We start from the raw sequence: 22,801 nt of genomic DNA on the forward strand, positions 1-22,801 counted from the left end.
TAGAAAACTCGGTTGGGTTGCGTGGGTAATTCAGCAGCAGGTGATCATTTCGACCTATTTAGATAAGCAGCTCAACGGTATAATGAGATGTCGCATGGACATGCCAGTGAATTATGTATGGTGTGGCGTGTCCGGGATCGGCTCGCCAGAAGGCTCCAAAGAGTGCATCAAAGGGCACCCAGCTATCCCTATAGGTTCGGGGCGACATCGCCGGGTAATTCGAATAAGAGTATCCTCAACGCAATGCCATATACATTGATCCTCCTTGGTACCGCTTAAATACCTCGTGACCGGGTGAGAAGGCAAGGCTGTTGGTCATGGGATTACAACCCGCCAAGATTCCCAAGAAGTATCACGTGACCAATTGCAACTCCGCATGGCCACCGAGTCCAATTCCTGCTCTAGAAAGAAATTTCCCCACGCCTATCAGGATGGGTGCGTGGTGGTTCTTGTCACCGTCCTCACCGGGTATATGCGTCCAATCTTCGTCTGCTTTCACCTGAATTCCACAAGGATGGGCAAACGCGGCGGCAAGAAAGTAGGTATGTCTGTGTACGTTTTATTCGTATGTATCTCTGACAATGTCTTAGAGTGCCCGCGGTCGTGGTGGAGGTGCAGGACCTCGTCATCGAGACTACCGCTCCAACAAAGCAGACATCAGTCGACATAATGACAAGTATGAGCAGTACTATAACCAGCTAGGTATCATTCCGGATGACGACCAAGATGAGTTTTGGCAAGCAATGAGGAGGGACCTGCCCAATAGTTTTAGATTTACGGGGTCCAAAGCGTATGTGAGAGCACCATTCCAGACACGTCTCGACTGTGTGGACTTAGCCCTTGTTTAGGCATGCTTTGGCTGTCCAGCAGAGACTGCGCGACTTCTACATCCCTGAAATCACGTCAATCACCTACGAAGGCCGGTATGTCGACGCCCCGCAGCCAGTACCGTGGTATCCTGATCAATTGGCCTGGTTCATGACCACTCCCAAGAATGTCATTCGTCGATTCAAACCGTTCGCATCCTTCCAGAAATTCCTGGTGGCAGAAACAGACGTGGGGAATATCACTCGACAAGAGGTGGTCAGCATGATACCGCCGCTACTCATGGATCTGACGCCGGGCATGACGGTGTTGGACTTGTGTGCGGCTCCGGGCAGTAAATCCGCCCAGCTGATCGAGATGATCCATGCCGGTGAAGAGGAAAGATCCAGACAAGTTGCGGCAAATACGGCCCATGGTCTGGACAGAACCGAAGGAGAGGATTTTGAAGATGATGGGAGATCCACCGGATTACTCATTGCGAATGATGTCGACTACCGACGAGCACATATGTTGGTCCATCAGGTGAAACGATTGAGCTCGCCCAACATTCTGGTCATGAATCATGATGCCACTGTCTTCCCCTCAGTCAAGATTTCCTCTCCTCCGGCACCGGAAGGAAAACCGACTCAAAATCGGTATCTGAAATTCGATCGTATCTTGGCAGACGTTCCCTGCTCTGGAGATGGGACCACGAGAAAGAACATGGAAATTTGGGAAAAGTGGACACCGAGTAATGCACTGGGCTTACACGCTACGCAAGTCCGGATCTTGATCAGAGCCCTCCAGATGCTCAAAGTCGGGGGACGAGTGGTGTATTCGACATGCAGTATGAACCCCGTGGAGGATGAGGCGGTCCTTGCAGAAGCTATCACCCGCTGTGGTGGCCCGAAACTGGTCCAAATTCTGGAAACGAAAGACTATCTACCCGGACTGAAAAGATGTCCGGGCCTCAAGGAGTGGAATGTGGTGGATAAATTTGGTCGCATCTGGAAAGATTATGATTCCGTCCTGAAGCAAAAGGAAGATGCTGGCGAAGAAGGTCTCGGACGTTTGTCGGAAAGCATGTTTCCCCCCAAAGAGGACCTGCCTCTGGACCGAGCAATTCGCGTCTATCCTCATCAACAAGATACTGGAGCATTTTTCATCGCAATCCTGGAGAAAAAGTCGGAGATCAAGGCCAAACCGGAGGAGAAGCCAGCAGCGGTGTCCGAATCGACCACGGGAGAAGCGGCGGATTCTAATGGGACCCACCTCCAGCATGGAACGACACCAAATGGTTCGGTCGAAAAGGTCCACGGAGTTGTTTCTTCGGAATTGGCGACTCCAACAAAGAGGAAGCGCTCCGATGATGACGAGGGAACCCATGACGCAGCACCAATCAAGCGAGTAAAGAGTGATCAGCAGCTCAATACTAGTTCAGAAACCCGACACGGACAACCTCCAGCATCTGACGCCATTGCACAGAACGGTCAATCAGCACCGTCCAGGCAAGAACCACAAACAGCTCAACCCTCGAAAAAGAAGAACCGTGATCAGCCTTTCGAGGAACCGTTCAAATATCTCGCCCCTTCGATCCCCGAGCTTGCTCAAATCAAAGAATTTTACAACCTCTCTCCTCGTTTCCCACAAGATCGGTACATGGTGCGTAACGCGCAGGGAACTGCGACGAAGAACATCTACTATACCAATGCACTCGCCAAAGAAATTTTACAAGAAAATGAAGGCAAAGGTCTCAAGTTTGTCCATGCCGGTGTAAAAATGTTTGTCAAGCAAGACACGCCGGCGCCCGATGTGTGCCCCTGGCGAATCCAGACAGATGGACTCCGGTTGCTCGAAGCGTGGGTTGGGCCCGAGCGAATCGTCACGCTACAGAAGAAGGAGACGTTGAGAAAATTGCTGATTGAAATGTTCCCGCGCTTCCATGGCGAAGAGTACAAGAATTTGGGTGAAGTGGGCGAACAGATTCTGAGGATAGGAATGGGCTGCTGTGTCCTTGTCGTCGAGCCCAGTGATGCTGAAGACGGACTGAGCGAGAGAATGGTCTTTCCGCTGTGGAAATCCATACAAAGCCTGAATCTGATGTTACCCAAGGAAGAGAGGAAGGCAATGCTACTGCGGTTATTCAACGATGATACGCCGCTTGTGAATTTGAGTAAAGGATGGACCCGTCCAGAAAAACAGGATAGAGGAGAGAAAGACGCTTCTAGAGCCCCTCAGATGGAGCCTGTGGACACCGAAACCGGGCTGGCCGACGAAATTCGGCAGTTAATATCTCCGGTGAGGCGAAACAGCAGTTCCCCTGAGCCCGAGAATAGGGCTGAGGTGGAAGCTGAGGACGGGGAAGACAATATGTCGGAAGACGAGGAAGATGGTGGCGTGCGGATCTCTTGACCTACGAGTTTATAGAAAGCATTCTTTGCCTCCTCGTCTGTCAAACTTCTGTGCAACTTGAATGCTCTGGATAGGACCCATCTATATATCTATCTGAACAACGTCCTTCAGTGTTGTTGACTGTGCTGCAGCCTAGCAGGCAACCAATCCCATAAGTTAACACCGTCTCTTTCAACTTCAGATTTTCTTTTAAATTGGCCTGGCACAGTTCTGACTTGCAGCCCTGGAACTTGGACCTGCTGCAAAATGTCGCGCTTCTACCATAGAAGAATGCCTGCATATCGGTCTCCTTGACCTCCGAGGCCGCAAATGCTATAGTTGCATAGAGTGTCAGAATGTCGGCGACTTTCATCGGAATGAATGGACTGCCCGTCTCTGGTGTTGACTGCTCACGGGAAAGCGGTTGGGAGCGGTTGGCGTGTTCTAAGAGTTTCGTTGCCGCAATAGCAGAATGCGGAAATCCCGACAGTCCTGAGTCCTGAGTCCTGAGTCCTGAGTTAAACACTCCAATCACATAAATGCACCAAGTCAACAGGGCTGTAATGAAGCAGAATACAACATAATCTTCGCCGCTTCATAAATTCTCCATCAAGTCAGACTACCGCATGGTGTTGTTCGCTGAAACGTTTTCGCTCAAACCATCTTCCTCCCGCACACGACCGTTTGTCGCTAAGTGGCAGTGTGATTACTGTCACCAAGTCTATCCGATCAGAGATATTCAGTCTGCCACCTCCTGTGTCCAGCCAGCCCCATGGAAGCAGCAGCAGGAATAACAGCTCATGCAAATCAGCGCATTGTATTTACCGGAGGCTCGGGGAAAGCAGGGCGCCACGTGATATCCTACTTGATTCAACACGGCTATGAAGTTCTTAACCTTGACCTTATGCCGTTGCCGAGCGATATTTCCAATGTCCACACTATCAAGACGGACCTAACACAGAGCGGCCAAGTATTTAATGGAATCTCATCGCACTTCAAGCTCACGCAACCGTTCCGAGAACCCCTGCTTCGGCCGCCTGACGCGGTGGTACACTTTGGAGCTTATGCTCGGAACATGATTGTGCCAGATGATGAAACATTTAGGGTCAATGTTCTTGCAACGTACAATGTCATTGAAGCGGCGTGCAAGCTCGGTGTGAAGAAGATTATCGTCGCCAGCAGTATTGCGACGTACGGAGTCACTTTTGCCGAGGGAGACGTTGACTACCTCTCCTTTCCAATTGAAGAAATTCTTAATGTTGAGCCCATGGATACGTATGCCATCTCAAAGCTTTGCGGTGAAATCGTGGCGAGGGGCTTTGCGCGAAGATTTGGCGTGGATATCTACATGTTGAGATTGGGAAACATTATTGCACCGGAGGAACATGAAGCAGCTTTTCGCGCATACGTGGAAGAACCAGGCGCTTGGAAAGGCCATGGATGGTCGTATATCGATGTGAGGGATTTGGGTCAGATGTGTGACTTGTGTGTGAAAAAAGATGGTCTTGGATTTCAAATTTTCAATGCCACCAACGATGAAATCACGAATGCGAATCCAACCGAAGAGTTTCTTAAGAAAGAGTGCCCTCGCACACTTTTCACACGGGAGATGGGTAAGCACGAGGCTCCAGTCAGCAATAGGAAGGCGAAAGAACTTTTAGGGTTCAAGGAGAAACACGGTTGGCGGAGTGCTTATATCACAACCGGGGCCCCAAAAATGTCTAATGCAAATTGAACAGGTTGTCTGTTGACCAGCAACCAGTTCCCGGTTATTGGAAAGGGATTATCATTCCTATTCATATGGGGGTAGGAATAGTGGTGGAAAAGGGGTCAACCAAGCACATATATATACCGGTAATCGGGCAGGACCAGCTGCCAAACACTCAACAACAATCAATGCACGACCCCCCCAACTGATTGTTTGACGGAAAATCTGCTTGCAGCTCACCCTCTTCTCGGACGAGGGTGCCGCCGCCCTGTGATCACCCCCGTCAATGGGGGCTCATTGCTCGAACTCACATTTCTGGCAAGACTTCGCCTAGCACGCTTTGTCTTAGTGTGAGTAAGGAAGCTCTCGATCCTGGTTGCTATCCACTCCCAGCACGGGTAATTCGGCTATTAAGCAAAAGTCTTTCCAGACTCTCAACCGTACATGGTACCAGCAGCCCACACCCGGCACAGAGACACACAGTATGTGGCCGCATCCAGTTATGAAAGGGTCTTGGAAGCTGCCATTTTCCAACTCCCAAGCGCCTGTTTGTCAATGAAGCTGTATCGCATATTGGACTTCCAGGATCCTTCGTTCGTAAGCCTCCACTGCTCTCGAGAGAGCACGATTCGCTGTCGCTCTGGGCGTCGAACCCAATGGCTGCCCGACCGGATTGGCGTGGCTTGTGTGCCTGCGGCTAATTGTCCAGGCGCCCGAATACGAGCTGATATCGCATCCGATACTCGAGCCATTCAGAAAGTCGATCACTTCAATATCTTGAGAGCACTTGCTAGACCAGCTTTGGACGCACCAATCGCATACAGATTGTTTTGCCAATCCGGAAACTGAACGTGATGGTACGTTTTCTTACCAGTCTGATGAAAGAAGAGCTAATGTTCTGTCTTTAAGCCTCTCCGCCAACTAGTGCCACAAGATGCCACAATAGGCTCGCAGCCTTCCAGCCCCTACAAGGTCGAGTATGTAGATCTTTTCATTTTCGCTTGTCTTAACTGGAGAGCATGAATCGAAACAATATTATCACTGACTCATTTAGCATTATTACTGTGCACGGCCTTAACCCTAGAAGTAGGGCTGTTCAAGACCATGCTTTTCGTAACTGGGCAAAAGGCTCTGGAAAAGAAGCGCACCTCTGGCTTCGTGACACTCTACCGCAGAGCCTCCCACTGTCAAGAGTGTTCCTGTACGAATATGAGGCCGGCATTGTGTTCAACTACAACAAGAGTCGACTCATCGACAAAGCCTACGATTCCTAGACGCACTCAGATCTAAGAGAAAATCTGTAGGTATCTGAGTCACTGTTCACGAGATGCTTACGACAAGCAGGATCCCCAACGACCGATAATTTTTATTGCTCATAGCATGGGCGGTATATTGGTGAAACAAGTAAAGTCAATCCCTTGTCGCGGTACCTAGCATTTGCTGATCGTGATGTTGCGGGCCCTTGTCAATGTGCATAGCAACTACGAAGACTATGGCTTAATCAAAGATGCCACGTATGTAATTGATGGAAAAAACCCCTTCTGTGATATGGGGCTTAGTGAGATAGCATCGGACTTATGTTCTTCGGAACGCCACATTCTGGTGGCAACGACTGGCTCGTCGGCCTTGGCCAAATAGCAGCCAAGATTGCTGTGAGACTAGGCTTCTCGGCCAGAAGTGATCTCGTCGAAACATTGAAGGAGGGCAATGTCTTCGCTGACGTCCTCTCGGAGAGTTTTCGACATCAGCTATTGTTGTATCAGATCATCTCCTTCTAGGAAGAGCGTGACAATGTCTGCTAGCCGATTATGCCTCGCCGTGCTCTTGCTGACTCAAGCATTGATAGTCTCGAAAGGCAGCGACTATGTTCCAGCTTCCCGGAGGGCATGAGCGGGTTCTGGGCCTCGACTCAACTCACTCGGATATGTGTCGATTTGATCCTTCGGTACAGGAGGATTCCGACCGTCTCGAGAAGGTGATGAGCGGCTTGGAAGATCTGTACCACTTGGCCATGAAAAAGAGTGAGTTGGAAGCCTTAGCAAGCAATGAGCCGGTCAGCTCAGCAGTCGAATGTCCGCGCTCCCTGTTCCACTGCCGCCTGGCATCTTTGGACAGTGAGCAGAATGCTCCTCCTGAGCACTCAGCTGCCGGAAGCATTCGCGGCGCGAGCCAGCATTCACTGTGACGTATTTTGTCCCTCACTGGTTGTAGAAAGGTGCAATCCAAGTGTCTTTGACGCTGTCGTCGGGATCATTGATCGGTGGACTTAGTGTCACCGCGAGGCGCCAAATCCCCACCAACACGGGATATATTCAGGTACATTCGAACAGGTCAGAGCCAGGAACTTCGCAAACTGCTCCTGCAACGACAGGCTTCAGTGCAGATCGTTACGGCGCTCGCAGAGTAGGTTAGATTTATGGACTGCTTCTACCGGCCAACTAACAACATGCAGCTCGGCTGCCGACTTAGCATGGAACCTCGCACAAGAGTATTGCACTCCAGATTCAGTGAGGCAGCATTTGTGGCGGTTGTTCCCAACTCCAGATCTCGAAAACCGAAACTTCACAAAGCTGCATGAAGCAGTCCTCGGAATCAAACAGTGGGACATAGAACAGCTTCTGAGCACATCCAGGAACACCATCGACCGAAAAGACTCCAGCGGTCGATCTGTGCTCCACTGGGCAGCATTCAGAGGGAATGGTCGGATACTTACTCAAATCCTAAGCTGTGGAGCGCGACCAAACCCGCGAGACGTCCCCGGACGCACCGCCTTGCATTTCGCCGCGCGAAATGGGGCGGTGCAATGTGTCCGCATCCTGCTTAATGCCGGCGCCATCGTCAGTCCCAGGGACGATTACAAGGAAACCCCTCTGCATCTCGCCGCAAGTGATGGACGAAACAATATTCTCAGGCTCTTGCTGGAGAAAAATGCTGAAATCGATGCCCGTGATAGTTGGGAGGAGACACCCTTGGACTTTGCAGTCTTAAACAACAATGCAGAGGGCGCACGCATCCTTTCGACTCCCGTGACAAACATGGCTACAGCATTCTTCTCAATGGCGTGTGGGCTAACTCACACGATGCTCTCAAAGTAGTGCTCGCCGCAGCACCTGCATTGAGTGCCGTCGGAAATGACGGCAAGTCCTTACTACATATAATCGCGGAGTTTGCCGATTTGCAGACGATTGAACTATTTCTTGCACCTGACATCAGAGGTCTGAATGTGGAAGCAAAGGACTCTGAAGGAAGATCTCCGCGGACATTGTTCGAACAGAGACAGGCAAAGGGCTATGCAGACGATACTCTTGCAGAGGCGTTCCGCGCCTTGTTATTGGGTATTGTCGAACGGAGCGAGATGCGGGTAGAAGGGGTGAAAACTCGTGCAACTATGGATGGGGGGGGAAGCCCCCGATATAGGCCAGAATAGGGGCTCTTGGCACTAGGCACCGGCTGTCTGACAGGTATTCGTCCGGATGAAGACTTATCGCGCGAGTGGCCAGCGGGGAAGAGAAGGCAGAAGTCAGAGACCGCGCCGCAGCCCAAAAGCAAGAGAACGGCCAGAGGGTGAACACATGGAATCACCAAGTAACAGACCCGCCGGAAATTGTAGAAGATACTCAGATGAGGGTGGGTCGCGAGCAGGTGATTTTAAAGCAGCACGGTCGGGGTGAGCCCGTTTCGTGAGCTCCGAAGCAGTTTTTACATTGCTTGTGGCGCCAACTGAGCTCTCTTTCTCTAGCCTAAGGCACGAATGATCCATTGCTACACTATAATGAATGATGGGAACAGTTCCCAGTCAATCCGATCCGAGAAAGGATGACAGTGTAGCGGCATGTCCCCTTTTGATCTCGGATGCCCAATCGCCAGCTCTGGGCCAGCTCCTCTCCTACGTAAGTACTATACTAATTAATTAAGATTCGGCTTCCCCGTCCTGTTGCGGCTATCACTTCAAGTCCAAGTTGCTCGGCCCGGCAAAAGTTATGTGACATGGCCAGAGTGGAGTGCTTCTATTACGCGGACATGGATGTTGCTCACAGAGCCGACATAATGTTGTCATGGATCATAGAGACAGCGTTTTCTCTTGCGCCGCGCTCTGGATGGCTAGTTCAATAACATGGATCACGTCTCTTGCCGACTCCGGTGAGACAGGCACATCCCCGTTGCCATGGAGCGCCTCCACCAGGGTCTTGTAAAGTGATTCATAGGTCGGTCCAGCTAACGTTGGAAGAGGCTGACTTATTATGTTACCGTTGACAGGTGCGGTGGTAAGGGTTCCTAGTTGTAGTGACGGTGTCAACGCGGCTCAAAAAAATAGATTCGAGGATACACGGTGGCACCGGGAAGAGGGGTCCTGACCATGGTGGCTCGACGGCTCAATGCCAAATCCAGGGCTCCCAGGCATGCGTCTTTCGTTCACGATTTGACTTTCTTGAACATCGAGATGATACTACCTCGTCGACGTCGACCGTTAGTGCCATGTCTTACGAAGAAAAGACGTCCAGAAACGGAAAAGAAAATGGCATGGAGAACGCACCTTTCTGAACGTGCCTTTCTCTCCACGTACCCAATATCGTAATTGCTTATCTGTCGGATTTATTACCGATGCCTTGAGTGTCGCTAACTTGCCGTCCATGTAATGCAGCAGGACAGTCATCGAGTCAGGGTCTCCATATTTCGCGTCCCCGGTGCGCTGATGATACAAAAATGCAGTCACCTTTCGTGGTTTGCCAAATAGAACGAGAGCCTGGTCGATCAGATGGGCGCCCAAGTCATATAGAACACCACTCCCTGTTGCGGTTTCAGTTCTCCAGGTAGCCTTCCATCCTGCACGAACGGAAGGCGAGTGCACATCGAAGTGGCTTTCGAATTCGACGATACGACCTAGAACATCATTCTGAATGAGTGAGGATAGCGTCAGGAAGTCGGAGTCCCAACGTCTGTCTAGGGGAAAAAGAGAAGAGGCTTAGTGTCGCCTCATTCACAGTCACGCATTGAAGACAGACGAACTATGAAACACGGTAAGCAGGCAACGGCGCTCATGCGCAAGAGCGATCAGCTCGTCGGCTTGCTTTACCGTCATTGTAAAGGGCTTCTCGCATAAAACTGTGGTCAGACTCAGTCAGCGAAAACGATCCATTGCTTCTGGCTAGGAAAGAACCACCATGTTTATCTGCTTCAAGAACCTGTTTACATACGTCGAAGTGCGTATGCGATGCGGTGGCCACCACGACCAGGTCCACTTCTGCGTCCTGAAGCAGATCACTGGTACTGCGATATATCTTCACGCCAGGGTGCTCTTTGCCCGCGTCATTGTGTGGCATCGGTTGGCGCTGCACAATAGCGTAGAGATTAAGCATAGGCACATTGGCAATGAAGGGAATTTGAAAGACTTGGGCTGAAAGACCATAGCCTATAACGGCCACATTTAGAGGAGACCTAGCCATTGGGCCTCAGCAACCTGGGATGAAACAGGTCTTCCTACAAAGACGAGCATTGAAGCCAATACGGTCTATATGACTAGCAGCTTTATGGGGGGCTGCCGATTAAAGCAATCCCGACAAACTAGTTAGTGGCAATAAATGATTAACGTCGGGATTGCCAGGAACAGTAAGGCTTTCAAACCTACTCCGCCCCACGGGGACTCCAGGCCTTTTCGGAGAGGGCTTGTCAAAGGCGGGGGGGTAAAGAACTCAGTACTCCTAATCATTCGTGCGTGATATCTATCAAGACATTCTCCAGGGAGAATTCTGCATATAACTTATTGCGCTTTCATCGATCATGCAAGGGGTGATCAACTTCAAGGGTTCTTCCCTGCCGATTTCAAAGAAGGCTCGCGCCGCAGTGGCCTGCTCGCAGTGTCACTCGTCCCGAAAGCGATGTAGTAGGGATGGGGAGAATGGATCATCCGATCCTGCTTGCGACCGTTGTCAAAGAGAAGGTCTCGATTGCTCATTCATTGGAGGTTCATCCGATCATGCTCCAGGACAAGTGGCCCCTTCAGGTTCTTCTCGACCAAGAAGGAAAAGATCAAAGCCAGCAGCCGATAAAGTCGCCGTCCACATATCACTCTCTGGGGCCAGCCACACGCCAGTCGACCTCCCAAGTACTTACGAAGATGTCCCTTCTCTGGACAGGGCTTCGTCGTGGCCAAGCGCCAAGTCTAGTGTGAAAGAACAAAGCGAGGCTCGTTATGCCACCATGCTGGCATTGGTCTCGAAGGATAACGACGACCGTGGCCCGGCGCTGGATGACAAGGAGCTCAATATGACCAAAATATTCGGCGACACCAATCCCCTCAGCGCGCTCCTGAGGAATGACTTGAAGTACAAAATAGTGAATGGCCTGTGTGCTTTCAGGACCCCTGATCCACGATCGACCCTGGCCTCAGCGGTACCTTCGCGCTGCCCCAATTCTTCGAGGTGGCTCTGGGAACAAGCATATTCCGAGTTACTCATACATCCTGTCAAACTAGAGTATCTCAAGTCTCTGGGATGCTTCGAGCTACCACCCCAAGAGACCTGCGGGCAACTCCTTGACATCTATTTTAGCAGGATCCATCCATTGCTTCCAGTTATGGATCGAGCAGAATTCCTTTCGCGGTATTACAGTTCCGATGACCCGCCACCACTAATCCTGCAATTGGCCGTGTTCCTTGCAGCGTCACGATATACACTCATCAGCCCATTATCCACGCCGTCGGGCGATACAAGCATCCGTGAACGATGTGACTTACTCCACACGAAGCTTCAGGCCCTATGTGACATTGATCTCATCAAAGACCGGCTACCAGCGATACAGGCCAATCTCCTCGCCAGCCTCCATTGGGAAGGAAGAGAAGGGATCAACTCGGCCTCGGACTGCTTAAGTCTTGCGATAAGACTCGCACATGAATTGGGTCTACATCGTCGGAGGCCACCGAATGCTCGCTCCCGTGGTTCCCAACTTTCAGGGGAAGAAACCCTGTTGAAGAAAGTTTGGTGGTGCCTGTATGCCTTGGACCGGTTCAACGCGGCGCAGGAAGGCACGCCACTGTTGATCAATGAGATAGATTGCGACGTCGAGCCCCTGACGACGGATGATTTGCTGGGAGAAGATTTGATCACGACACAGACCACGCTCTACAATGTCTCCCTGAGTTTGATCCTTGAGACCGCTATGCGATCTTTTTACAGTGTGAAAGCAGATGACTCCAACAAGGATTGGCACACCAGGCTTGAGATCCGGGACCGTCTCTCCGGTCGACTAGATCTGCTCTGTCACCAGATTTCCATGACCCTTGGAGGGGGCCAACCAGCCATTACGACCAATACCACTGTTAGCTCGGCAATGATGTGGTCGTTGTTCTTACAAACCCATCTAAATGCTGTACGAATTCTCATTCAACGGCCTTTTCTAACATATCTTGATCCTTCCACGGGAACCTATCCATGCCGAGTGCAAGCCCGACGGCACTCTGATGAGATCATCCATAACCTCAATGTGTTGCGGTCCAAGAATCTCCTTCGGTTTTCTTGGCCTTTCACGATCTTCAGTATCGTCTCCGCCATGTTGATATATTGGTACGATGTGAATGACAGTGGCTTTTCTGAGCAGAAGACCATAGCGCGATCAAATTTTGAATTGGCGGTAGAATGCCTTGGTGACCTGAGTGGCGAATGGTGGGCCGCAGCAGCGAAGCATATGCTTGGTAAGGCGTTGCTCCGTATCGCTGACAGTTTGCAAGTGGCCAAAAATGATCGTGGACGACAGGCTGGGGCTCCCAACGGCGTCGAGAATATGGATAACGTGGAGGAAGATGGAGGGCAGGAATCAGAGGATATGTTACCAGACGCGGCGCTGGAACCATGGGTGATGGAACCATGGGCGTTGGATAATGAAGACCTCTGGCAATATCTCGGCCTTGATTTTGAGCGAGACGTTGCTCAGGGCATTTTCACTATTCTGGAGCCGAACCAACGCACTCAATAAGATGTCGTGTCAAATTTCTGGTGCAACTTGAATTGAAAGACTGCTCTGGCTCTCCAATGAGTGCAGGATATACCTATTTAATCAGTATCCGTCGACGATGCTGCAATCTGTTGCAGCCTGGCGTCAGCACTAGGTCAACATGTTGGCTTGCAGGGTGAAATATTCTCCTGCCTTCGTAGTAGAATGGAATATTAGGCCGTTCTGAACTGAACAAGGGTTACCAGATACAGGTCCTCTTTATCCCTCCCTTTCAGAGGTCAATGGACAAGATAGCACGTAGATCCAGCCTTCATGCCTTCCTCCCTCTCGAGCTCCGTTCCATATCCATCGAGACGTGGACCGAAAGAGAACCACCGGCAAAGCCGCCAAATCCAGACTTTCTCTTATCGGCTAGAGTGCCGATGAATCCAAATGCCTGGTCGGGTCGGGATTACCGGTTACAGGAGAACATTACAACGTCGGGAAGACATAAATTCGTTCCCCTCCCCAGGATATCCCACCAAAATCGCGCAAATCCAATACGCGTCTCTCTGATGAAAGTAATTCCAATGGAGAAAACACATAGCGACCACGTGGAAGAACTCCATCACGATGTCTCTCAATCCAAAGGTTGGCTGACTTGGCGAGTCGCAGCGAACAGTGAGTTCACACTGTGAGCCGTGAAGACCCTGACCATGTAACTTATCTCTTCAGTTCTTGTCGTTGGCTTTTCATGGGGCCTTTACGGTTACGACAGCTCGTTCGTGTCCCCTGTGCTCTCTTTACCGCTCTTTATCCAGAAGTATCAGGATCATGGCACGGCATTCACGGCAACCAACCTCAATCTGTTGGTTTCTGTCCCTTTGATAGGAGCAGCGATTGGTTCATTCGCTTCGATCTGGATGCAGAGTCGGATGGGAAGGAAACGGTCGCTCTTGTCCGCATATATATTCTGCTGTGTCCCCGGGTCGATTCTTCAACTATTCGCGCCAGATATGGCGGCGATGGTCTGCGGACGCATCTGGAACAGTGGGACCTCTAAAAATGGACCCGGAATCCGCTCTGACAAAGGCTGACTACATTCTAGATATGGGTATCAGCATGTTGAATACTATTAGCGGACTGTATCTGTCGGAGATGGTCCCCAGTCATGCTCGCGCGAGAGCCATCGCATCTGCCCTCATTGGGTCCTCTGCGGTGAGTGTCATCGCCGCCACGGTTGTTTGGGCCACCGAAAAAATCAACGATAACCGCCAGTACACCATCCCGTTTACCATCCAAGTGGTCGTCCCTGCGACCTTGGCCGTGTTGACGCTGTTTGTCACAGAATCGCCGACGTGGCTTGCTCTTCGGGGTCGGATGGACGATGCACGTTGTGCTCTCAAGACCATACGCAACAACAACATGGACCTCATCGAGGCAGAGATGAGGGCACTTCTTGCTCTGGTTGAGAACGCCAAGGCCAGGGAGGATGTTCATTTCTGGGATATCCTGAGCAAGCCCAACATCAAACGCACGTTGATAGCTGGCGCATCGTTGAGTGTCAGTCAGGTCGGAGGCCAAATATTGGTCCTCCTCTATTCCACGGTCATGCTGGTCCAAAGTGGTGTCGAGGATCCTTTTCTGATAACGGTCATCATTTATCTCGCATACTTCCTCGGTGGCTGCGTCGGACCAATTCTACTCGATAAGGTGGGAAGACGGCCAACAGCCTTGGGAGGCTTCACCATCCTCTTCCTTCTCGATATCGCGATTGCAGGATTGGCATCTAGTGGCCTCACTACAGATTCAGAGCGGCTTGGCTTGGCCTCCTTGTTCATTATATTCGGCTTCTTCAACGCTCTGGTATTCCAATCTCTGTGAGTCTTCCTCGGCTGCCGCAACCTCCCCCGATTCCCTCCCGCCTCTTCGTGAGCACCAATTTTAATTTGAGACCTAGGCTTCTGCTGTTACCAGCCGAGTTGCCGTCGGCCCGGCTGCGGGAAGCAACCGCATCTTGGTCTATGTTTTGGTCCTATGTGACAGCAATAGTGACAACATTTGTGATCCCGCATATTACGGAGCACATAGGGGCCCAGGCAGACTTTGTCTTTGCAGGGTGTATGCTGATTATCATCCTCGGAACGTACCTCTATTTGTAAGGCAGATTCCATCCCACCAGAATTCTAAACATATCTCACAACCGACAGGCCCGAAACAAAAGACCGAACTTTGGCGGAAATTGAAGAAATGTATACCACGAAAGTGGCAGCGTGGAAATGGAAAGGTAAAAAGGCTCACGACCAAAAATGCGTTGTCACTGACCATGGAACAGGTCATAAATGTTCAATTTTGCAAGAGGTCCAGGCTCCTTCGGGGGAATCGGCATAACACTTCGAGGGTGCAGGACTCTGTTGTAGGAAAATGGGCATATCTTTTATGTACTTCATGGCAAATGGTGTAGGAAAAAAGCGGAATGTTGGCAAACCACGTGACATATTTGCTTGGCAATTATCACGTGATGATAGTGGCTTGGCATTGTTGCAACCTGCACCCTTCCTACTCTTTTGCTCTCTCGCGTTCCTTCTCTAGACTCCAGTCTATGACTTCCCGGCATTTCTAAGGCTTCGTTTGCGCAGGTCATCCATTTCTGCCTGCCAATCTTGTGCTTACCTGTAAGTTGCCTGCGCCCGGAGTGCCTCACTGCTTTCCCTAATAGGATTGGCGCTGGCTGCCATGACAGCGGAAGGGGGGGTATTATTCTGTACACCAACTTTTGTTATTCTGTACACCGGAAAACCTGCTTATTCTGTACACCATGCCTCAACTCTCCTTATTCTGTACACCACCACCTCTCTCTCGCCTTATTCTGTACACTTAACGCTCTCATCCTGTTATTCTGTACACCGCGCTAACAGAGCTTGTTGCCGTTGGCCCGGCGATGGCGAGAAAACACTAGTAAGTGGCGTAGCTGTGGAGGGGTGACGCGTTAAACTCTCCCCGTTATAGGTGGTTGCGAAGCAATAAACACATTTGATTCCCTTTTCCTTGGTAGATAAGTACCGTGCATTTTGAGCTTCTCTGTATACTTTGTAAATTATTGTGGCCTACACAGCCGGATTTGTGTAGAGATCCCCTGCACGGTCGATACCTCGTGCTGACTAAGGTAACAAACCAGCGCCCATAGGCTTGGGAGGACCGCTCATAAGCCGGAGGGGGAAACCGCCCATGAACCGGGGGGAAACCGCCCATAAGCCGGGGGGCAACTGCCCCGCTTATGGGCGGTTCCCACCCAAGCCTATGGGCGCTGGTTTGTTACCTTAGTCAGCACGAGGTATCGACCGTGCAGAGGATACCATCGTTAACCATCATTTCTGCATTCTATATAGGCAGACTTAGGTGTTGTGACATCACGTATCTTCGAACTGCGCAGATAACCGGAAAAATAAAAATCCGGACCAATCAAAAGCGGTGTACAGAATAACAAAATGTGGTGTACAGAATAACATTACCCCAGCGGAAGGGAGGCCTGGCACGTGATTAACCCGCTCTCCTCCACCATGTCGACACTCGCCAGCCAGCGGACCTTCAAGGCTGTTTGGAGTCTCCTTCACCATCCTCTTCGCCATCCTCTTGGCCACGCTCCTCTCAATCTACTCCGTGCCTTCTCAAACCAAGCCGGAATCTTGCAAACCCCATGCTCTGGATATGATATACTTGCCCAACGTTTCTCTTCATACCCCAATCCAGTAAACCTCTACGCTCTCCCGAGTTGGAAAAAGACCGCACACCCTGGTGGCTATGTCGATATTCACGATCCTGGCGAGATCAGCGACTTGAAAGTGAACAACTATGACGTTCTGATTACTGATATTACTGAGAATACGTTGCGAACTGAAATTTCTAATGTCTTCGGCATAGACTACCTTGCGAAAGCGACTGAAAATGATGCAAAGAGAAAGATCGACATCGTAAGTGGTTATTTGTACGGCGAAGCGCGCCGTGCAATGGTTCCATGTGTCGTCCACAATGGCGAGAACGACGAGGGTTATTGGGTGCATTTTCTCGTGGACACTGGTTCCCCTGCAACGTTTCTTTCAAAGAAGGTGAATGCTTCCCCCCCTGTATAGAGAGCATACCAAACTACTAACTTAATTCGAGGCATGCGACGCTATCGGCCTCAGGACAGACGGACCCACTTCTGCCACTATTGCTGGATATACCCAAGTAGTCCGAATGTCGCCGGTGGACTCACACTTTGCGGATGTGAATACTCTGGGGATGGACTATTGCGACACTTACAAGTTTAACGCAATGTTTCTGGGCAATGGGAGGGCGAAATATTACTTCATGGACCGCTGGGCGGGAGCCAAAGCTCTGAAGGCCTAGGTTATGGCTTTCTATGGCAAACCAGGGCGTTAGTCCAAGTCGGATGAGACAGAGCTAGCTATGGAAAGATAGCTTATGTGGTTCCAAGTCTTTGCTCTTCATTGTGGAAATGATGCGGTCTGCATACCTATGACGGCGGACATTCTCCTTGAGACGGTCGCTCCAGACGGTGGGATGCCCCAGGATTCTACTGTAAAAGTGCTACTCCTGTCGCTGACGTTTCAGTCACGATCCGAAGTCAGAGAATATTTTGTCAGACAGGGGGCTATAGGCTCCACCATTGAAACGCTGGTGAGAGGCTACCGTGGACGACGATGTTGGTGGTGGTTACCCTGTGCGACGACGAGGTGTTCGCATGTCTATAAAGAAACCCTCAGCAACTCGACAAGTAGATAGAGGACAGAGCACTCCTTCACCTCAAGTTGTACGAGAAGTGTGGCATATTTCTTCAATGAGAAGGTCTCCCAAGTCCGCGGCGTCAATGGACTATGCAGCGACAGCCGAATTCATGTAACTTGACAATATTTATCAGCCAATGAGTATATCCGGCGCTCTACTTGACATCTTTACCCTCCCAATATTTCATCGATACGACGCTCCACGAAACTGTTTGCGGCCGAATACCTTCGTGGAGCAGAGGTCACCCTTCATAGATCAACATCTGGACCATGAATGTCTCGGAACACAGATTGTATGTTAAAGATCTTCATACCTCCGTGTTCCAACAGCAATTTTCCCGGGAGGCCACAGATTTGTTGAGGAAATTTCACGTCCGGACCGTTGATCCTCCGTCACACCTCAACACCGGCAAGCGAGTGACCGACAGTCTTTCCACAGGTGAAAACCTCACTCCAGGGAACTATCATCAACACGTCCCACGTTCGGCCGAACGTAGCCATTTGTTTCTCCAGCACATTTCTGTCTCTCGAATTGGTCCAGCATCATCTTTATTAGTCGCACATCATCCGCGGCATCCGTTGCCGATGTCTTGATTTCTTTCCCCTCCACCAGACATGCCCATAACTCTTTGGCTTCGGTCGTGTATGCATCTTCATAGGTCGTTCGAATCTCCCGGATGGTCGCCTCTCCATGTTCGTTGATCTCGTCCACCCTCACTTTGATGGGCAACCCCTTGATATATGGCGTATCATAGTGGACACTTACGGTTTTCTCCGCTCCGTATACCGCGATATGTGCATCAAAGCGAAGGACAGAGTCCCACCCGGATTCGTACGTCACCGCGTAGGGGTTGCCGTACTTATCCCGGTATTCGAATATGGCGGAGTAGAAGGGGTCATGGACCGACACTCCTGCCACAGCGTCCGGAAATCCCAATGTCTCACGCATCAATGATAGATCGTGCGATCCCAGGTTTGAGAGAAAGCGGCAATATGTGCTGCGTTCAGGAACAACGGGGTGCGGCGCCCACGCTTCGGCCAGCAGTGTTTGTAAGCACTGATCGCGCTCGATGGCGGCTGGGGACCCAGATTCCGGGAGATCTGTTGGTTTGATGGCGGAGATGCCGCTTTGTTGAACAAACTTTGGATTTGGGCCGGGAAAGTCGCGGACACGAGCGTACAGAATGCGGGGGATCGTACTCAATTCACGCTTGAACGCATCCAAGAAGGAATGCGCATAGCGCCTCATGTAACCCACAAACACTTTAGCCCCGTTGGGAGCTCCACGCTCCGCGTCCAAGATCCGTTGTACGGAGGTGGTGGAGAGGGTGATGGGCTTTTCGAGGAACACATGTTTTCCTGCAGCGAGCGCGGCAATGGTGTGAATTTCATGAAGTTCATCGGACGTGAGGACGAAGACGACGTCCACTGAAGGGGCCTGAAAGAGACAATCCGGCGATGTGTCCCCGTTCGGGATGTGGAAACGTGACCGACTGAACTCCACCGCTTGGGGCGAGATGTCGCAGATGAAGTCAACCACAAAGTATTCGCTGAGAAGTGAGAGCGTTGGCAGCCAGACCTGCTGCGCAACCTCACCGGCGCCAAGCATTCCAACACGGAGGACCTTTGAAGCGGTCATGATGCTGAATGACCGTTTTGTTTTATCTTGGCCAGTAGAGGAAGCGGACAGATTGAAATTTAATCTTTATTTTCGGATGTATATCTTGGACGAGAATTTATTGTCGGCATAACCCGGTTTGCTTTGGAGGCTTCGAGCCGCAGACGAGTCACATACTCTTACTGTGCTTGGCCAAAGCAGTGGTTTGTCGGCATTACTGTTTTGGTACGATCCCGACATAATTATGTGGATGGCTTGTCCCGCGGGTGCTATAAAGTGATGACCACTCCCCCACCGCGGGAGGGAGTTTCTAGTGAAACTATTCCACGCCAGAGGAGAAGGTGGTATTCACCAACGACAATGACAGTGTTTATATCAAAGCTTTCCTTCGAACATTATCGAGTCCCACTGGGCATCGGGGAAGCACGACCTCGAATCTCATGGAGATTCGGAGGGAATCCCGTCAACTGGGTTCAGAGTGCTTATGACATCGAGATCAGCCATGAGGGTGGCGAGCCATCCATCTATCACGTCAACTCACCCGACTCGCTTTATGTGGCCTGGCCTACTGACCCATTGCAATCTGGTGCATCAGCAACAGTCAGAGTGAGAGCATACGGGCAAGCCGGCCAGCCCACCACACCATGGTCGGACAGAGTGACGGTTGAGGCAGGACTGCTGGACAAGAAATCCTGGTCCGGCGCGGTGGCCATCGCTGCCGACCGGGACACCGAAGGAGATGGTCCTCACCGCCCGATTCTATTCCGCAAGAAATTCTCCGTTGACAGACCTCCCTCTTCTGCCCGACTGTACATCACGGCGTTTGGTCTGTACGAGGCCGAGATCAACGGGACACGCGTTGGTGACCTAGTCCTGGCTCCGGGGTGGCCATCGTACAAGCACCGCCAGGTCTATGATACTTACGACGTCACCGAACTCATCCAGATGGGTGAGAACGTTATTGGCGCCACTGTCGGGGAAGGGTGGTACGCCGGGAGACTGGGGTGGAATGGAGGAGTGCGGAACATCTATGGAGACACTCTTGGCCTACTTGGTCTCCTTGTGATTGCTCGTCCCAATGGAACCAAGCAGTTCGTCCCCAGTGACGCTACCTGGGAGGCCAACATCGGACCCATCGTCAAGTCTGAAATATACGACGGCGAAATTTACGATTCGCGAATCGAATATGAAGGTTGGTCGACAGCTGCCTTTAACAACCGTGATTGGCTGGCGGTGAAGGAATTGCCCCTGTTGGAGGGAAGCTTGGTGCCAGCAGATGGGCCTCCGGTGAGACGACGGGAAGAGAGAAAGCCCGAGAAATTCCTGATGTCGCCTTCTGGGAAGACGATTGTGGACTTTGGACAGAATGTGGTGGGATGGCTTCGGCTCAAAATCGAGGGATTGAGTGGACAAAAAGTTCGAATGATACATACCGAAGGTAACTATATATCGCGCATCTGGAACGCGCAGGTCCCTTTCATGCTCCACGCTCCTCTCTCCTTTACTTGAGCGATATTGGCTGATATTCTTTGGCTGGGAGCAAAAGCTCTCGAAGGGGGAGAGGTCGCTACGCGACCGTTGCGCATTTCCACCGCTACAGATGAATTGATTCTTTCTGGCAAGGGCATTCAGATCTGGGAGCCCAAATTCACGTTCCATGGATTCCGTTATGTCCAGATCGATGGTTGGCCGACAAACAGTACCCCGTTGGACGAGAACTCACTGACGGCAGTGGTCATCCATACGGACATGGAACGGACCGGCTGGTTTGAATGCTCCCATCCTCTTTTGAACAAATTTCATCAGAATGTTCAATGGAGTATGAAAGGCAACTTTGTCAGCATCCCAACCGACTGTCCTCAGAGAGATGAAAGATTGGGATGGACGGGAGACGCGTGTGCCTTCGCTCCGACCGCCAACTTCCTCTATGACACTTCGGGGTTTTGGCGGGGCTGGCTTAAGGATATGCAATCTGAGCAGTTTGCAGACAACGCTTGTGAGTTCGTCGGGGAATTTTCCGCGCACCGGTGAACCGTGATGCTCATACTTGAAATTAGGTTGGACGCCAATGACCGTGCCACTGGGTCCGGTGGACCAAATTTTCGGCCACAAGCCTCTCGCTTATTGGGGAGATGCCGTAATTGAAATACCACACGAAGTCTATCTTTCGTACGGCGACTTAGTCATGTTGCAAGAGCAGTATCGAGGCTCCAAAGCGTGGATCGACCAGGGCATACCGCGAAATGAATCGGGTCTATGGGATCGGTCTTTCTTTCAATTTGGGGACTGGCTTGATCCCCGGGCACCACCCGAGCATCCCGAAGAGGCAACCACTGATCCGGCTCTCGTCTCAGATGCCTGCCTCGTCCATGCCACGGGTCTGATATCGAAATTGAGCTCCTGGCTTGGGCGCCAGGACGAATGTTCATCCTATCAGAGCCAGCATGGGACTCTGAAGAAAGAGTTCCAAAAAGCATGGATCTCCGCCGACGGGGTCGTCAAAATCCAGACGCAGACCGCACTGGCAATGTCACTATATTACTCCCTTTTTGCGACACCTGAGCATGCTGACGCCGCCGTCTCCCTCTTACGCGATACCGTTGAGAAGAACGATTTCAAAGTGGGGACGGGGATTGTTGGAACTCCGATCCTAGGCCATGCGTTGACCAAGTACAGTGCTTCAGACTTCTTCTATCGAATGCTTCTGCAAACAAGGGTACCCAGCTGGCTCTACCAGGTGGTGATGGGTGGTACCACGACATGGGAGCGTTGGGATAGCATGCTTCCGGACCGCAAACTCAACCCTGGGTCAATGACATCCTTCAATCATTACGCTTTGGGATCTGTGGCAAGCTGGATTCACCGAGTCATTGGAGGACTGAGTCCGGCTGAACCAGGTTGGAAAAGGATCGCCGTGGAGCCCATTCCCGGAGGCCAGCTCACCAGTGCAAAGACGCGCTTTCTAAGTCCCTACGGGCTAGTCTCGACGAATTGGTGGTTTGAGTGTTATGAGGATGATTTCATTAAGCATAGGAACGGCTTTCATCTGATTGTGGAAGTGCCACCCAATACGAAAGCCGATGTGACGTTGCCGGCTGGTCCAGACGGACAGGTGCAGCGGTTTGAAGTTGGATCAGGATGTCACGAGTATTTTGTCCCAGGACTTTACGCGGAGCATTAGGACCAGTCGCTCAAAATTCCAATTGTCTGACCACCTCCTCTACTGTAACGGGGTAGAATGGTTTTTGATCATGGAGCTGTAAAATAGCACAGGGGTGCTCTCGGTTGCGGAATCCGTGCATGGGAATTCCTGTTGGACAAATTCACCCAACCTCAACAAGGAGGGACCTTATTTGAGGATGTTCTCACCTCACTTTACTAGCCTGGTTCTTCAAAATTGTTGGCCTTATCAAAGGTCGATTTCCGCTCGAGGATCCTTACAAGCCTTGGCGTCACCACTTATCATACCCCCCTTTCTGGGGGATGTTATACTGTATACCACTTTTTTTTTCTCGGCACCCACGACCATCTGCCGAGGCACTAATCTCCCCTGTTGGGCAACCTTCG

At 51.1% G+C, this 22,801-nt stretch overlaps 9 protein-coding genes across 9 annotated transcripts; 7 read left to right on the plus strand and 2 right to left on the minus strand.

The window, feature by feature from the left end:
• Positions 1-376: 376 nt before the first annotated feature.
• Z518_07037 (uncharacterized protein) lies at positions 377-3,216 on the plus strand (the record flags this gene model as incomplete). The annotated part of the gene is made up of 3 exons (XM_013415166.1): positions 377-538; positions 591-790; positions 849-3,216. The coding sequence occupies 3 exons, from the start codon at positions 377-379 to the stop codon at positions 3,214-3,216; spliced, it is 2,730 nt and encodes a 909-aa protein (XP_013270620.1).
• A 751-nt stretch (positions 3,217-3,967) lies between these two features.
• Z518_07038 (uncharacterized protein) lies at positions 3,968-4,930 on the plus strand (the record flags this gene model as incomplete). Its single annotated transcript, XM_013415167.1, has 1 exon — positions 3,968-4,930. The coding sequence occupies one exon, from the start codon at positions 3,968-3,970 to the stop codon at positions 4,928-4,930; it is 963 nt and encodes a 320-aa protein (XP_013270621.1).
• Positions 4,931-7,349: 2,419 nt separating this feature from the next.
• Z518_07039 (uncharacterized protein) lies at positions 7,350-8,330 on the plus strand (the record flags this gene model as incomplete). The annotated part of the gene is made up of 3 exons (XM_013415168.1): positions 7,350-7,410; positions 7,448-7,966; positions 7,996-8,330. The coding sequence occupies 3 exons, from the start codon at positions 7,350-7,352 to the stop codon at positions 8,328-8,330; spliced, it is 915 nt and encodes a 304-aa protein (XP_013270622.1).
• Positions 8,331-8,963: 633 nt separating this feature from the next.
• Z518_07040 (uncharacterized protein) lies at positions 8,964-10,347 on the minus strand (the record flags this gene model as incomplete). Its single annotated transcript, XM_013415169.1, has 5 exons — positions 8,964-9,178; positions 9,260-9,350; positions 9,438-9,844; positions 9,911-10,006; positions 10,095-10,347. The coding sequence occupies 5 exons, from the start codon at positions 10,345-10,347 to the stop codon at positions 8,964-8,966; spliced, it is 1,062 nt and encodes a 353-aa protein (XP_013270623.1).
• Positions 10,348-11,101: 754 nt separating this feature from the next.
• Z518_07041 (uncharacterized protein) lies at positions 11,102-12,871 on the plus strand (the record flags this gene model as incomplete). Its single annotated transcript, XM_013415170.1, has 1 exon — positions 11,102-12,871. The coding sequence occupies one exon, from the start codon at positions 11,102-11,104 to the stop codon at positions 12,869-12,871; it is 1,770 nt and encodes a 589-aa protein (XP_013270624.1).
• A 260-nt stretch (positions 12,872-13,131) lies between these two features.
• Z518_07042 (uncharacterized protein) lies at positions 13,132-15,220 on the plus strand (the record flags this gene model as incomplete). Its single annotated transcript, XM_013415171.1, has 6 exons — positions 13,132-13,510; positions 13,565-13,879; positions 13,938-14,709; positions 14,790-14,987; positions 15,040-15,116; positions 15,165-15,220. The coding sequence occupies 6 exons, from the start codon at positions 13,132-13,134 to the stop codon at positions 15,218-15,220; spliced, it is 1,797 nt and encodes a 598-aa protein (XP_013270625.1).
• Positions 15,221-16,389: 1,169 nt separating this feature from the next.
• Positions 16,390-17,218, plus strand: Z518_07043 (uncharacterized protein; the record flags this gene model as incomplete). The annotated part of the gene is made up of 2 exons (XM_013415172.1): positions 16,390-16,935; positions 16,991-17,218. The coding sequence occupies 2 exons, from the start codon at positions 16,390-16,392 to the stop codon at positions 17,216-17,218; spliced, it is 774 nt and encodes a 257-aa protein (XP_013270626.1).
• Positions 17,219-18,064: 846 nt separating this feature from the next.
• On the minus strand, positions 18,065-19,255 carry Z518_07044 (uncharacterized protein; the record flags this gene model as incomplete). The annotated part of the gene is made up of 1 exon (XM_013415173.1): positions 18,065-19,255. The coding sequence occupies one exon, from the start codon at positions 19,253-19,255 to the stop codon at positions 18,065-18,067; it is 1,191 nt and encodes a 396-aa protein (XP_013270627.1).
• Positions 19,256-19,594: 339 nt separating this feature from the next.
• On the plus strand, positions 19,595-22,415 carry Z518_07045 (uncharacterized protein; the record flags this gene model as incomplete). The annotated part of the gene is made up of 3 exons (XM_013415174.1): positions 19,595-20,672; positions 20,781-21,230; positions 21,292-22,415. 3 exons carry the CDS (start codon positions 19,595-19,597, stop codon positions 22,413-22,415), a joined length of 2,652 nt encoding a protein of 883 aa, XP_013270628.1.
• Between the last annotated feature and the right edge of the window lie 386 nt (positions 22,416-22,801).

Source organism: Rhinocladiella mackenziei (genome assembly GCF_000835555.1).
Source record: "Rhinocladiella mackenziei CBS 650.93 unplaced genomic scaffold supercont1.5, whole genome shotgun sequence".
Taxonomy (NCBI): domain Eukaryota; kingdom Fungi; phylum Ascomycota; class Eurotiomycetes; order Chaetothyriales; family Herpotrichiellaceae; genus Rhinocladiella; species Rhinocladiella mackenziei.